This window comes from Anticarsia gemmatalis, chromosome 14 (genome assembly GCF_050436995.1).
Source record: "Anticarsia gemmatalis isolate Benzon Research Colony breed Stoneville strain chromosome 14, ilAntGemm2 primary, whole genome shotgun sequence".
NCBI classification, from domain to species: domain Eukaryota; kingdom Metazoa; phylum Arthropoda; class Insecta; order Lepidoptera; family Erebidae; genus Anticarsia; species Anticarsia gemmatalis.
In genome coordinates this window covers 7325666-7341827 of record NC_134758.1, presented here as the reverse complement: position 1 = coordinate 7341827, position 16162 = coordinate 7325666, and the positions used below count along the sequence as shown (strand labels likewise).

At 35.0% G+C, this 16162-nt stretch overlaps 2 protein-coding genes across 4 annotated transcripts; one reads left to right on the top strand and one right to left on the bottom strand.

Moving 5' to 3' along the window:
- The first annotated feature begins 387 nt into the window (after positions 1-387).
- On the top strand, positions 388-5171 carry LOC142978372 (protein disulfide-isomerase TMX3-like). The gene is made up of 8 exons (XM_076122795.1): positions 388-583; positions 734-983; positions 2463-2646; positions 3051-3195; positions 3513-3735; positions 3935-4151; positions 4262-4457; positions 4541-5171. Exons 1-8 carry the CDS (start codon positions 544-546, stop codon positions 4561-4563), a joined length of 1278 nt encoding a protein of 425 aa, XP_075978910.1. The 5' UTR covers positions 388-543; the 3' UTR covers positions 4564-5171.
- Positions 5172-6068: 897 nt separating this feature from the next.
- On the bottom strand, positions 6069-15897 carry LOC142978371 (putative ATP-dependent RNA helicase DDX20). 3 transcript variants are annotated; one of them, XM_076122794.1, is made up of 4 exons: positions 15880-15897; positions 8640-8863; positions 8242-8412; positions 6069-8028 (listed from the first exon to the last, which is right to left on the bottom strand). In XM_076122794.1, the coding sequence occupies exons 2-4, from the start codon at positions 8818-8820 to the stop codon at positions 6152-6154; spliced, it is 2229 nt and encodes a 742-aa protein (XP_075978909.1). In that variant the 5' UTR covers positions 8821-8863; positions 15880-15897; the 3' UTR covers positions 6069-6151. The 3 variants fall into 3 exon arrangements, with proteins under 3 accessions (XP_075978909.1, XP_075978908.1, XP_075978907.1); XM_076122793.1 differs by lacking the exon at positions 15880-15897 and adding an exon at positions 11522-11629; XM_076122792.1 differs by lacking the exon at positions 15880-15897 and having other exon boundaries at positions 8640-9157.
- Positions 15898-16162: the final 265 nt, after the last annotated feature.

The following is a 16162-nucleotide window of genomic DNA, read 5'->3' as shown; positions in this document are numbered from 1 at the left end:
CTAAAAATTACTTTTTGTAATAGATTTTAAAATTTATTATCTAAATATTAATATTTACTGGTAAAGACATCATAATTGTGCATGTTTTATAGATAAATAATATTTTAGAAATTTTGAGTTAAGCACTGCCTATTTGTTTAGTTAACATATATTTCAGAATTGAATCAACTTACTATATTATGTGATTATCCTAAAGATAATCACCTGATTTGATTGCAACTAGTACCTACCTAGCTAAATATTATAAAAAATGATGAGTCGTCGTACCTAACTAAGACTTTATCAAGATAGGTACCTACATAGGTAAACTATTGGTAGGTATTGAACAAAATCGCGGCATTGCCTTTTTTTTACTTACCATACCATTAGAAAAAGTCATTTGTCACATCTGTCTGTCAACGTCAAAATCTGTTCGTATTCCTTCCATTCCTATCGATTTTACTCATTTAACTTCACAAAAAGGCATTTCGGCATTTTTTTGAAATCATGGCATAGTATTTTTTAATTTATTTCATACACAAATACAAGTAAATTACAGTAAAAATGAATCACTTAACCGTGCAGGGGTTTCTGTTTTTAACAGGTGCGATTGTTTATAAATTTGCTGTTCTAAACATTTTTTGTCCTCTTTGTCTAAGTTTATTTGCATGTCTGATTTAATTAAGATCTTCTTATTGTGTGCGTACGTTGATTGCGTATTTAAATTCTTTATTAATTTCTTAATCTTTTTCAGCATTTTGTGTAGTGTCTTCATCAAGGGTTTTAGAGTTAAGTGACAAATTTATCGACATAAGCAATGAAGGCATGTGGTTTGTCAAGTTTTATGCACCATGGTGTGCCCATTGTCGCAGGATAGAACCGATCTGGGCGCATGTAGCTCAAGCACTGTACAACAGCCCTATTAAAGTGGCCAAAGTCGACTGTACACGTTTCCAAGCGGTTGCTACACATTTCAAAGTTAGAGCTTATCCTACAATTATGTTGTAAGTATTCTATAATAATAGCATGTAGGAGAATTCTTTAAGTTCACTTCTATCAGAGAAAAATATGCCATCAAAAACATTCTGTAAAAACCTCAAGTCTCGCCGTAAAAAGTTGTGAGATCTATATAATACCAAGTCGATTAATCTATTTAGTCTCTACTTAAAGGACCTTCTGTCTTAAGTTATTACGTATGTTATTATCATGCCAATTTTAAAGAAATACCTTTAAAACAAATAGACCGACCTGGCCATCGCATGATTTGATTATTAGTATGTATCACACTACACAGCACGACTAGAAGTTAATGCTCCTGAAATGTTAATAATGGCGAATTTGTGTTTTCTTGCGATGACCAAGTCGATCTATTTGTTTTAAAGGTATTTTTTTAAAATTGGCATGATAATAACATACGTAATAACTTAAGACAGAAGGTCCTTTAAGTAGAGACTAAATAGATTAATCGACTTGGTATTATATAGATCTCACAACTTTTTACGGCGAGACTTGAGGTTTTTACAGAATGTTTTTGATGGCATCTCACTTCTTTTTGTAGAGCGAACATAAGTCCAATTTGTATGGAAAGACGTTTTTTCATAATTCAACATATTTTCTTATGGGAATGTTGTTCAGTTTCATGGGCTAAACACCCTTACCCACCCTTTCCCCCTTCCCGTTATGCCTCATATAGTAGGTACCTATTTACACCTATTTATTTTATTTTCTACAGTAATAATAATTCATTAACTGTAAATGTAACCTTGTAATCTTATACATTTATATGAGATTACAAAGTTATTGTTGCAGTTGGTGTATTTAGAAAACTGGACCGAAATTAGAAAATATTAAATTTTTCCCATGATTAAGACACTAAACCCTATTTGTATTCTAAATTTTAAGCTTCTAAGTCTGCTAGAAGTACCTTAGACTTTTGATGATCGGTGAGTCAGTGAGTCAGTGAGTCAGTGAATCAGTGAGTGACAAAATTCAAAATTTTAACAAGTTGTCATTCTTAAACTACTGGTTCAAATTGACTGAAATTTTAAATATACCGTGTTTATACAATGACTGATTAGTTGCTGAAAATCCAGGCTTCTTGTTTTATCCACAACGAAATTATAGGGGTGTCAAAAATAGCCCGAATTGCTTCGAGAAAAGGATGTTACGGCCGTGCCGCTTTTTTTTGCTCGACTTGCGGGGGCACTTCCGTGCCCCCAGATACCTAATAACTGACTGGCAGATAAATGGACAGCCCAAACTCGTAGAATTTGAATTATATTAGTGAACATTTAGAATGGTTTTATGGTAATTCGCCCTATATGGGGGGAGAAACAGGGGGTGATATTATATGGAAGACAGTCATGATTTGGTTTCCAATAGAAAAACATGATTCAGTGTTTATAATTTTGTTTATTGCTCCTGCATTACTTAAATTTTGTAGTTACTGTTAGTGTTCATAGATCTGTATCTCTGTTCAACAGTATCAAAGGTTCTTACCACCATGAGTATGCAGGGGAGAGACAGAAGGAAGAAATGGTGAACTATGCCATGCGCATGTCTCAGCCAGCAGTACAACGGCTATCACAGGCTGACAGTATTGGATATTTGAAGGAATCTCATCCAGTCTTCTTTGGTTATGTAGGAAAACTACAAGGTCCACTATGGGTGAGATAATTATTTACTACTACCTACCTACCTACTTAACTGTTGTTCTTTGTTTACAAGACTTAAGTGTTCAAAATTTGTGTGTTCAATATATTACTCTTTTATTGATAGTAGTGAAACTTTTGTATTGCAAAGATAAAATAAAAAATTGGTTGACATTTAGGAAACAGAAACACTGCAACATATAAATGGACTTCTGTAGGATCACTTGTAAATATTTTTCCTATTCTTTTATGTCTATTTGGCCATTTATGAGTAAATAATTGAATGTGCAGCTAAAGTGTTGAAATACTGAGATGAATAGCATTGTTAGTAACAGGAAGATATGTACATAATATAAAGCATCCAATATATAAATAAATGTCTAGAAAATTAAAAAATATTTTTTCCTTATATAATTCCAGGAAATGTTTACGTTACATGCTGAGAAGTATCAACCACACTCATGGTTCTATGCAATGACGCATGATATTATCAAGAATGATCTGAAGTTGCCCAATGAAACTGCTGTGTTTGTTTATAAAGAAGATGAAGCCTTCTTTTTTGATGGTAAGTCCTGATTAATTATTCAGATATCTTAGTAGTGGACAAGTGGAGATGTTTTAGTAGTATTCTCTTTTTTGTTAGCATTATATTTTCTTTTGAATTATATTTTAACAGCTTATATGCATTTATGCATTATGAAATAAAAGCCTGGTGTCACCATTTTTGGAAAACTATTAGATAGCTTAACAGATGAAAATCTAGCAGATAGTTCTCTAGTATCTAACACTTATTTCATAACTGTGAAACTGGCCTTTTTTGTGCATTAGAGTAACACCTGAAATCTATTATGTAATTTACAAACTGTTATTTTTTACTTTCAGTCAATCAGCCAATAATTGAAGATAAGGAAGCTTTAAATGTTTCATTAGACAAATGGATCAATGCAGAGAGATTTGGATTTTTCCCCAGAATATCTAGAGCCAATATAAATGAACTGATGGATGTGGAGAAATATATTGTGATTGCTGTTGTTTCTGAAAATAAGTTGAATGAAATAACTCAAACTGAGAGAGACTTCAAAGACATGATTGAAAGTATTATCAAGTAAGTGGCTCAGTGTTTTAAATTATTATACATACATAATATAAGATACTAATTTTGGTATTGATTATGTACTGTGAAAAAAAAATAGTGCAGTGTACTTATTACTGGTGGTCCAGTATGATGAGATAAATAAGGCTTAATATTCTTTAATAAAACATATACATATCTTAACAAAAATTTCTGTCGTCTTTGTTTTCAGGAAAAGAAAAAGAGACCTACATGATAGATTCCAATTTGGTTGGATGGGATCTCCGGAACTAGCAAATTCAATTGCCATGTCTGAACTGACAGTGCCCCATTTAATTGTTTTGAACTCAACTACAGGCCATCACCATATGCCTGATGACGACCCCGTGCTAATGACACCAGAGGCTGTCTCTATATTCCTGGACCAAATACACAATCAAATTGCACCGGTAACTATTTAATTACAGAAATAATGTACTTAAGAAAACAACTTCTTAATATTGACTTATAGTAATCAGATAGGATGAAATAAAAATGTTTTATTTTTTTCTATTTTTAGACATATGGCGGCAACGGATGGCCGGTACGTCTATACAGAAGCTTTTTCGAAGCAAGAACTACATTGACAAATATGTGGCGCGGGAACCCAGTATTAACGGCACTTGTGTTTGGTCTGCCTCTTGGATTCCTATCACTCATATGTTATTCAGTATGTTGTGCCGATATACTTGATGCAGAAGAAGAAGAACCTGCTGGTAAGTACTTTTGACGTGATTTTTTCCAAATAATATAAAAAAAATGGAATTATATATTTATCTGTTTTGCCTTTTATTTTCAGAAACACACGAAAAGAAGGACTAGATGTCATTATATCACCAAATGCAGTCTGCTTAATTGTTTTTCGCGGCATTTATAAGACTTAACTTGTTTGTGTGGTTTAGTGTGAACACTCCAGAAGTAACATATTTGTGTTGTTACATAATGAAGAAGGAAGTATTGTAATATCGTTGTGCTACTATGTGTTACTACATTGTTGAGGGGCTAAACACAATACTGTTATTTTTGTTGTATCTTTCATTGTAATCTTTTATTGTCATCGCCATTCTATTCCGATGTTATCAGTATTAGTTCTGTGTGTCATGGCTGTAGTAGACAATGAATTGTGACTAGATTACCATTAACCATCCCACCATGTTAATATTTTATCTGTTGTACTAAATGTGTGGTTGGTTTGAGTTATCCACTGTAATTAGTCAGTCATAAAGATGAATTACTCATCATGACTATTTTAATAAACCCTTGCCTTATGTTATATATTTTGGTTTGGGAATGCTAGTCTTACATTTAAAGTTTAGACCATAAGTATAAATTGTGGTAATTTAAGCAATAGAGATATAAATAGGAATAATAAATATATTACTTGTACTATACATAAAGCATTGCAATTTTTACTTATAAACAGATTTGCATTTTGAAAAAATAACTATTCTCTAGATATTGACTGAATTAAAATTTATCAATACTAAATTGTATTTAAATAGTTATAATATAACTTAAACAGTTTTTGTCCTTCATAAAAATATATTAACAAGGAAACTAGCCTCAGAGTGCTACTGTATTTTTCAAAATATTATTATTTAAAGATATCATTTGTAGCAGTAATATCAAAATTCAAAGGAGGACCTTTAGGCGGGAAAGAACCAATAGTCCACGGCCCTCAACGAGACCTTTCAGAACAGAACAAGCCGATAAAGTGTACGTCTTATTTGTCACTGAACTGCAGTCATTATTTATTGCCGGCTCGGTTAGCCTTGGTTACCGCAAAGAACGCTCATATCCAATGTGAGCGCAGTAACCCATTGCTCGGCGATGTCACGGTGTCTTTATTTATCTTTTATTAAATTAGGCCTGTCATATTTCGGTTGCCCACTTTTGATCCCGTAGCTGTGCCGAGAAAGTTCGTAAACCTTTATCTATACATATATAATAAAAATACCAAGTAATCATGAGTGTTTCGACAAAAAATAAGTAATAAATCGTATTTTAAAGAACAGAAAGAGATCATTGCAGACTGATGACCAGAATGCCTGCTGTATTGTGACCATCCTAAGATCTCTTGTGAAATGAAAACATGTGAAAGTCTATTTATTAATTTAAGTATTTGGTATGTAAAGAAATGATCTCACGTATTTGTCGTGCCAACGGTCCTCGTATAAGCCTGTCTACTGATAACAAATATAGTTCTATAACTGGAATAGGTAATTAAATAACTTCAAGTTAACTGTTCATTACCTATATATTTATGTCAAACAAAACATACCTCAATTAAATTAAATGGCGGTACAGTGGATTTTCAATAAAAATAATTAAAAATAATCATGGTTTTATTTCACATAATTTATTAAGATCACAATCGAGAATCATATGTTGAGGAACATTAATTTAAAAACTACACTTTTGATAACTCATCTATATACAAATACATTTCAACTTGTTTTACATGAGACTTTAACTGGTTATACCAGATCATGTAATCGTTATGGATATCTGAATCACTATCATGGCTACTTTCACTATAACTGCTCAGTACATTACTTCTAGTTTTCAGACTACCAATGCTTTGCATTGGCTTATGATTATTATTAGATTTGACTGATCTGCTAAGAAGACATGACTGAGTGTTATAACCATCATCATCTATATAAATCTGGCTTTCTTCACTGCTGCTTTTATAAGATTGTTTTAAATGTGTTTCTTTGGTGGGCTGAATATTATTTCTTCTTTTGTTTTTCATTGAGTTATTGTTTTTGTGTTTTGGAACATTACTTCTGTTACAATATTTGCTAGAGCTAAAAGATGTTGGAAGACCAGCTTCGATTAATGCCTTGTGGCATTCTGTATCTGAGATATAATTAGATTCATGACAATTCACTTGCGGTTCGATTGACGAGCTTTTTACATCATTACTCTTTGGCAAGGTGGTTTCTTTATTTACTTCAGAATCTTTGCAAATTTCTGAATGACTTTGAGAAGGCAGATAGCCCTCAGTGCTTTTGAGCTCTTTACTTGTGTGTCTCTGTCTATCTTGCTCATTGTTGCTGTTGCTATTAGAATCTAAGACATTTTCTTTTGACATTTCATTTTCAGTTGCTACATTTAATACTGTATCAAAATATTTCCTGAATGTAACATCTTTAACTTCAGTTATTTCATTATTATTATCGGGCTCATGAGCTTGAAAAGATGCTATCAAGTCACCAAAAGACTCAATTTTACATTCTTTAGGTTTGTCAAATGAATCAAATAATTTGGTAAGTAAGGGACCACTTCCAATATTTTCAATTACATTATGTGTTTTTGAATCTAACAATTCTTTATCAGCATCTGGTTGCTCCACTTGGATCTCTGAAATTTCTTCTTCTTTAGATTCTTCATGTTTTGGGCTTACATAGTTATCTGTATCTGAGTTTAACTCAAAGGTGCTATCATCCCATAGATTATTCAAAGTAAGAGAACTGATATTTTTAATCAGTTTTATAAAACTAGATTTCTCTTTTCCTTCACTAAGAATAGTAATAGCAATTCCATATGATCCAAATCTACCTGCTCTCCCAATTCTATGCAAATATGTTTGCCAGTCACCGGGAGGTTCAAAATTTATAACAAGGTCTACATTTGATGCATCTATACCTCTTGCAGCTAAATCAGTTGAGACTAAAATCCTACATTTATATTCCTGCAATATTCTTAATGCACCTAAGCGTTCAGTTTGTTCCAGCTGTCCATGTAACTTTTCAGCAGGCCATTTGTCCCTTATCAGCATCTTGCACAATTCTCCAACTCTAACTTGATAATTGCAGAAAATCAAGCACTGTTTGAATTCTCTTGATGATAATATTTTTAGCAATTCTTGGAATCTGTTTTGGGTTTGTCTTACAATGTTAATATTACATTTTACAGTAGTAACAAACTGTTTTATCCCCAGTAGAACACTTGTGCTATCTGGACATATGTGTTGGACTTTTTTAACATAATTTTGCAACACAGACTTTAATTCACTTGGGTATGTAGCACTACTCATAATAACTTGTTTCTGTTTAGGCAATGCTGAAAATATGTAATTTATATCTGCCTGAAAACTCTTATCCATTAACTTATCACATTCATCAAGAATGAACAACCGCACAGTTGATACTTTTATATGTTGGTCTTGAATTAAATGTCTCATTCTTCCTGGACTGCCTACAAGAATGTGTACATTTTTTTGGAGTTTTTCTATATCTTCTGCTAATGGTAGACCTCCCATGACAACTTCAACAGTTAAATCTGAAATAGTATATAATAAAATTTTATAAAAACATCTATAGGTACAGTGTGCAAAGAAAGACTAGTCTGATTCATAAATGTGTTATTTGAAATCAGAAATGATTCCATTAATGCCAGCTTTGGATGCTATTGAGTAAAAAAAGTATATTATTCCAGCCACAGACTGAAGCAATCGTAATAGTACCTATGAGGTTATGGATTGTAAACACTTACCTCCATAACTCGAGCCTAACTGCTTAATAACATCACTTATTTGAGCTGCAATTTCTCTTGTTGGTGCCAAGATAATGGCTTGTAAACCATTGTTTAAATTTAATTTTTCTAAAGCAATAACAGTAAATACTGCAGTCTTTCCTGTTCCAGACTTGGCTTCAAGAAAAAGATCTGTAAATAAAAATAAAAATAGGTATAATCCTCAACATTGTGTATGAACATAAAAAAAATAGGCAACAGAGGACAAGAAATATTGAAAACTGTAAGGAAAAGACATGTAAGCAAAAAAGCAGCCATGGCTGGATGTAACCTCCTTCATTGATTTCTCAACAACCTGTCCAAGACATTTGATTGGAATGGACATAACTTTCTATAAAGAAATAGCAGATGCAACTTACCAAAGCCGCATTTTCCTAAAGGAATTCCATGCAGTTGTATTGGGGAGGGTCTGTAAAAGCCAGAATTTACAAGACCCTCTAATGTTTTGTTAGATAGTAGCATCGAGTCGAATGTCACGTCTACAGATGATTGAATATCTCGAGTTCTCTTTCCCTGATTCAGATCATGTGCCAAAACCATTCTTGCAGATCTTATTGCCACACTTGGCAATATTAGCTGTAAACTTGAAAATGAAGAAAAGCCGACAAAGGACGATTATATTGTAGACTCAAAGAGAGGCCAGAGATTTTGTCATGAGTATAAACTTGAGTTCCACGGTATATTAAAGTACTCTGTAACGACCGCACCAAGGCAAGGTGTTATTGTAATTTATTTAAACTTTAATATAATTATGTATGTGTACCTACAATCAAATGAATTTTTAGTGGTTTGGTTTCGGTTGACACTTGGACCGAGTTATGCCAAAATGTACCAACCCACAAATTGTCAAAAAATGAGTTATTGACACCAAAGTAATCAGAATGTGAGATATTACTACTCAGCCAAAACAGTCCATCCTACATTCACATTTGACAGAAAAAAAGTATGTATGAACCAAGCCACACATATGGACTATGTTTAAAACAATTCTACTATAATGATCCAAAAACATATGATGCATATGTGATAATATAAATATAAACCAAATGACTCTGGTTCAATTAATTAAATAAAATATATTTTGTATAAATGTCTCAAACCGTTTTGGTTCTTGTAAGCAATTTTAAATTGAATTATCCAAGTCAACCAAAATGAACATTGATGGGTTTGATAGACTCGATTTTGATATGGAGTTGAGTCAACTTGAGTGAATGTTTAAGGAGTAAATATATGTTTCTTTTGCATTATTATTGTTTCATTTTTATTACAGAATCATTAAAAATACTTCATCCTCTTCGTTAAATAAAATATGTATGATAGTTCATTAAAAATAAATGCTCTTTTTGTATTATTCTTAAACAAAATAAATATGGTACATTTTGGCATATCTGATTTATGTCCGATTACATGAAAAATCCATTTTTGCCAAAACATACCAAGTACATCTACTATATAAAAATAAGTCGGGTTTTCCTTCCTGACGCTATAACTCCAGAACGCACGAACCGATTTCCACGGTTTTGGATTCGTTGGAAAGGTCTCGAGCTCCGCGAGGTTTATAGCAAAGAAAATTCAGGAAAAAATTCAACAGAAAGGCGAAAAAACAGAGAAAATCATTTTTCTCATACAGCGCCATCTCTGATACATAGCATGTACTACATACCAATATTTGTATCGTATTTCTTTTAATATTTTTATTTGACAGCTACTCATTGTAGATGGTGCCGGTGCGTGATATATTGTTTGACAGAGAATTTCATGTGAAAAAACGGTATTGTGTTCAAAAAAGTAAAAAATATAAGTTATTCGTTTCCTAACATTTTAATTGGAAACCAACAAATCAATTACGTGTATTGTGCAGATTTTTATTCGATTTCAACAGCAGGCATTTTGTCTTTAAGGTGGTAAGTTAAACTGTGTAAATTATGTGGATCGTGCATTTGAGGTTAAATTCACTACTCTGTCCATAGTCCAAAATGCCTAGAGGACGACGTGCGAACATCGGCCGCCGCACAAGACATGCAAGCCAGCAACAAGTGTATTCACAGAACTTAAGCGAAGTAAGACAAAATATAATAAGAGAAAATGCCCGATTAAGACAGCGCGTGAGCACACGAAGATCATTGGCATCATACAATCGCTTGGCATTCCAATATGATCCCACTGCGAACTACAGTAATGATGAAAATTTAGATATTGGACCAATGACGACTGTATGCCGATATTGTAATGCGTTAAAGTTTAAAAGAGAAACGGCTGGATTGTGTTGCGCAAGTGGAAAAGTCAAACTGGATCCATTACTTACACCACCACAGCCACTGAAACAATTGTTCGATGGAAGTGATCACGATTCCTACCATTTTCTTCAACACATCCTTGAATACAATAACTGCTTTCGCATGACTTCCTTTGGAGCTAATATCATTCGAGAAGGCGGCTTTATGCCGACTTGCAAGGTAAAAGATACAACACACAGAACCAATCACTCACACTAACAAAATGAATTGCAACAATAAAAACTACATATACACCAAACACTACACCATCACACGATCAGAAGTTACACCGTATTCTTCAACAAATGATTGTTTGCAATTACAGATACAAGGACAAATATATCATTTGCATGGTTCAATGGTGCCATCACCGGATGAGCCGCATCAATTTCTGCAAATATATTTTATTTCGTCGATGGTGGATCAGCTGAATGTGCGTTGCAATATACAGGGAACACAACAGTTAAAGAGACGAATTATAGAACAGTTGCAAGCATTTTTTCACGCTAATAACGCTGTGGTTAATATGTTCAAAACAGCATTGGAACAAATGCCATCGGATACGCACAAATTTGTCATAAGAGCGGATTGTACCCCAACAGGTGAACACGTGCGAAGATTCAATGCACCCACCGTTAATGATGTTGCTGCAATTATTGTTGGCGATCCAACTAAATCGCGAGACATTGTCGTTCAGCGAAGAAGCAATATCATGCATCGTGTAAACGAGACACATCGTTTGTACGATGCGTTACAATATCCAATCATTTATTGGCAAGGGCAAGACGGATACGACATCACGTTGAAGATGGTCGATCCAATTACAGGTAAAATATTCACACACTAATTATATTGCTATTATTGGTTTCTATTAACAATTCATTTAATTTTGCATTTTCAGGTGTATCAACGAATAAAAATCTAAGCGCAATGAATTACTATGCGTATCGTTTGATGATTCGTACACATGAGGAGAATGTCATTCTGAAGTGCCGTCGGCTATTCCAGCAATTCGCTGTCGACATGTATGTCAAAGTCGAGACCGAACGTTTAGCGTTCATCCGATACAATCAGGCAAAGCTACGATCTGAGGACTATATACACTTGCGTGATGCTATTCATTCAGATGGCGATGTTCAGAATGTTGGACGTCTGACGATTCTTCCATCATCATATATCGGAAGCCCACGCCACATGCACGAATACGCTCAAGACGCTATGACGTACGTGCGAAATTATGGAACTCCGGATTTGTTTATTACGTTCACTTGCAATCCGAAGTGGATGGAAATTGAACGTGAGATGGAACCGGGACAAAAACCGCAAGATCGCCATGACATAATCGCCAGAGTATTTCAGCAAAAACTCAAGGTTATGATGGATGTGCTTACTAAGTATCGAGTTTTTGGTGACACACGTTGTTATATGTACTCGGTGGAATGGCAGAAGCGTGGACTACCGCATGCTCATATCCTAATTTGGTTGCTGAACAAATTACATTCAAATGAAGTGGATGACATCATATCAGCTGAAATTCCTGATCCAGTCACTGATCCCCATCTACACGACATTGTGACGACGCAGATGGTGCATGGACCGTGCGGTGCTTTGAATCCATTATCGCCTTGCATGGCTGATGGAAAGTGCACAAAACGATATCCGCGACCGTTAGTTGCTGAAACAGTCACAGGGCACGATGGATATCCAGTTTATCGTCGGCGTTCAAAAGAAGATAATGGTCGAACTATTAAAGTCAAAGTTCAAAATCAAGAGATTGAGATCGGAAATGAATTCATTGTACCATATTGCCCGCTGCTATCACGAATTTTCGAAACACATGCAAACGTTGAGAGTTGTCATTCGGCCAAATCAATCAAATATTTGTGCAAGTACGTCACAAAAGGCAGCGACATGGCTGTGTTTGGTATTGCGTCGGAAAATGCGAATGACGAAATCAGCAACTTCCAAATGGGCAGATACGTCAGTACTAATGAAGCACTGTGGCGATTATTGTCATTTCAAATTCATGAAAGATATTTGTTCATTACTGTTGTGAAATGCAATATTTTTTTCCTTTTCAAATATAAAACATAAAAAAATGTTTCTTCATCTCTTAATCACAAAACGAAATGTTACATAAAACGAAGCCATTTGGTGGCGAAACGGAGTTCGCCGGGTTTGCTAGTCTTTAAGGTGGTAAGTTAAACTGTGTAAATTATGTGGATCGTGCATTTGAGGTTAAATTCACTACTCTGTCCATAGTCCAAAATGCCTAGAGGACGACGTGCGAACATCGGCCGCCGCACAAGACATGCAAGCCAGCAACAAGTGTATTCACAGAACTTAAGCGAAGTAAGACAAAATATAATAAGAGAAAATGCCCGATTAAGACAGCGCGTGAGCACACGAAGATCATTGGCATCATACAATCGCTTGGCATTCCAATATGATCCCACTGCGAACTACAGTAAAAAATGCCTGCTGTTGAAATCGAATAAAAATCTGCACAATACACGTAATTGATTTGTTGGTTTCCAATTAAAATGTTAGGAAACGAATAACTTATATTTTTTACTTTTTTGAACACAATACCGTTTTTTCACATGAAATTCTCTGTCAAACAATATATCACGCACCGGCACCATCTACAATGAGTAGCTGTCAAATAAAAATATTAAAAGAAATACGATACAAATATTGGTATGTAGTACATGCTATGTATCAGAGATGGCGCTGTATGAGAAAAATGATTTTCTCTGTTTTTTCGCCTTTCTGTTGAATTTTTTCCTGAATTTTCTTTGCTATAAACCTCGCGGAGCTCGAGACCTTTCCAACGAATCCAAAACCGTGGAAATCGGTTCGTGCGTTCTGGAGTTATAGCGTCAGGAAGGAAAACCCGACTTATTTTTATATAGTAGAAAACCCGGCGAACTCCGTTTCGCCACCAAATGGCTTCGTTTTATGTAACATTTCGTTTTGTGATTAAGAGATGAAGAAACATTTTTTTATGTTTTATATTTGAAAAGGAAAAAAATATTGCATTTCACAACAGTAATGAACAAATATCTTTCATGAATTTGAAATGACAATAATCGCCACAGTGCTTCATTAGTACTGACGTATCTGCCCATTTGGAAGTTGCTGATTTCGTCATTCGCATTTTCCGACGCAATACCAAACACAGCCATGTCGCTGCCTTTTGTGACGTACTTGCACAAATATTTGATTGATTTGGCCGAATGACAACTCTCAACGTTTGCATGTGTTTCGAAAATTCGTGATAGCAGCGGGCAATATGGTACAATGAATTCATTTCCGATCTCAATCTCTTGATTTTGAACTTTGACTTTAATAGTTCGACCATTATCTTCTTTTGAACGCCGACGATAAACTGGATATCCATCGTGCCCTGTGACTGTTTCAGCAACTAACGGTCGCGGATATCGTTTTGTGCACTTTCCATCAGCCATGCAAGGCGATAATGGATTCAAAGCACCGCACGGTCCATGCACCATCTGCGTCGTCACAATGTCGTGTAGATGGGGATCAGTGACTGGATCAGGAATTTCAGCTGATATGATGTCATCCACTTCATTTGAATGTAATTTGTTCAGCAACCAAATTAGGATATGAGCATGCGGTAGTCCACGCTTCTGCCATTCCACCGAGTACATATAACAACGTGTGTCACCAAAAACTCGATACTTAGTAAGCACATCCATCATAACCTTGAGTTTTTGCTGAAATACTCTGGCGATTATGTCATGGCGATCTTGCGGTTTTTGTCCCGGTTCCATCTCACGTTCAATTTCCATCCACTTCGGATTGCAAGTGAACGTAATAAACAAATCCGGAGTTCCATAATTTCGCACGTACGTCATAGCGTCTTGAGCGTATTCGTGCATGTGGCGTGGGCTTCCGATATATGATGATGGAAGAATCGTCAGACGTCCAACATTCTGAACATCGCCATCTGAATGAATAGCATCACGCAAGTGTATATAGTCCTCAGATCGTAGCTTTGCCTGATTGTATCGGATGAACGCTAAACGTTCGGTCTCGACTTTGACATACATGTCGACAGCGAATTGCTGGAATAGCCGACGGCACTTCAGAATGACATTCTCCTCATGTGTACGAATCATCAAACGATACGCATAGTAATTCATTGCGCTTAGATTTTTATTCGTTGATACACCTGAAAATGCAAAATTAAATGAATTGTTAATAGAAACCAATAATAGCAATATAATTAGTGTGTGAATATTTTACCTGTAATTGGATCGACCATCTTCAACGTGATGTCGTATCCGTCTTGCCCTTGCCAATAAATGATTGGATATTGTAACGCATCGTACAAACGATGTGTCTCGTTTACACGATGCATGATATTGCTTCTTCGCTGAACGACAATGTCTCGCGATTTAGTTGGATCGCCAACAATAATTGCAGCAACATCATTAACGGTGGGTGCATTGAATCTTCGCACGTGTTCACCTGTTGGGGTACAATCCGCTCTTATGACAAATTTGTGCGTATCCGATGGCATTTGTTCCAATGCTGTTTTGAACATATTAACCACAGCGTTATTAGCGTGAAAAAATGCTTGCAACTGTTCTATAATTCGTCTCTTTAACTGTTGTGTTCCCTGTATATTGCAACGCACATTCAGCTGATCCACCATCGACGAAATAAAATATATTTGCAGAAATTGATGCGGCTCATCCGGTGATGGCACCATTGAACCATGCAAATGATATATTTGTCCTTGTATCTGTAATTGCAAACAATCATTTGTTGAAGAATACGGTGTAACTTCTGATCGTGTGATGGTGTAGTGTTTGGTGTATATGTAGTTTTTATTGTTGCAATTCATTTTGTTAGTGTGAGTGATTGGTTCTGTGTGTTGTATCTTTTACCTTGCAAGTCGGCATAAAGCCGCCTTCTCGAATGATATTAGCTCCAAAGGAAGTCATGCGAAAGCAGTTATTGTATTCAAGGATGTGTTGAAGAAAATGGTAGGAATCGTGATCACTTCCATCGAACAATTGTTTCAGTGGCTGTGGTGGTGTAAGTAATGGATCCAGTTTGACTTTTCCACTTGCGCAACACAATCCAGCCGTTTCTCTTTTAAACTTTAACGCATTACAATATCGGCATACAGTCGTCATTGGTCCAATATCTAAATTTTCATATTTACAAATAAATAAATTAAAATGAGTTTATACAGAATCTACTTATATGTGTACCCAAGCTCTTTAGCAAAGGCACAAATTGGTAATAATAACAAATTAATACAGATAGTTTAACCATTAGTAATTACAAATCTAACTTTAAACACCATTTTCTCGAAATCAATTTTATGCAATTGGTACATTGTGGCATAACTCGGTCCACTTGTCTGACAGTTGACAGTTAAAATTGTTAGTATTGACATCCTAATAACTTAGGCAGAATGGGTTAAAAATAGGTAGTTAAAAACGTAGACCTACCTCCGATTTTCTACGTCTGCAGTTACAAAAGTAGTTTTATGGTATTCAATTCAATTAAGTTTCATTATTGACATGATAAAACAAAATGAAGTTTTGATTCCGTAGAAACGAACC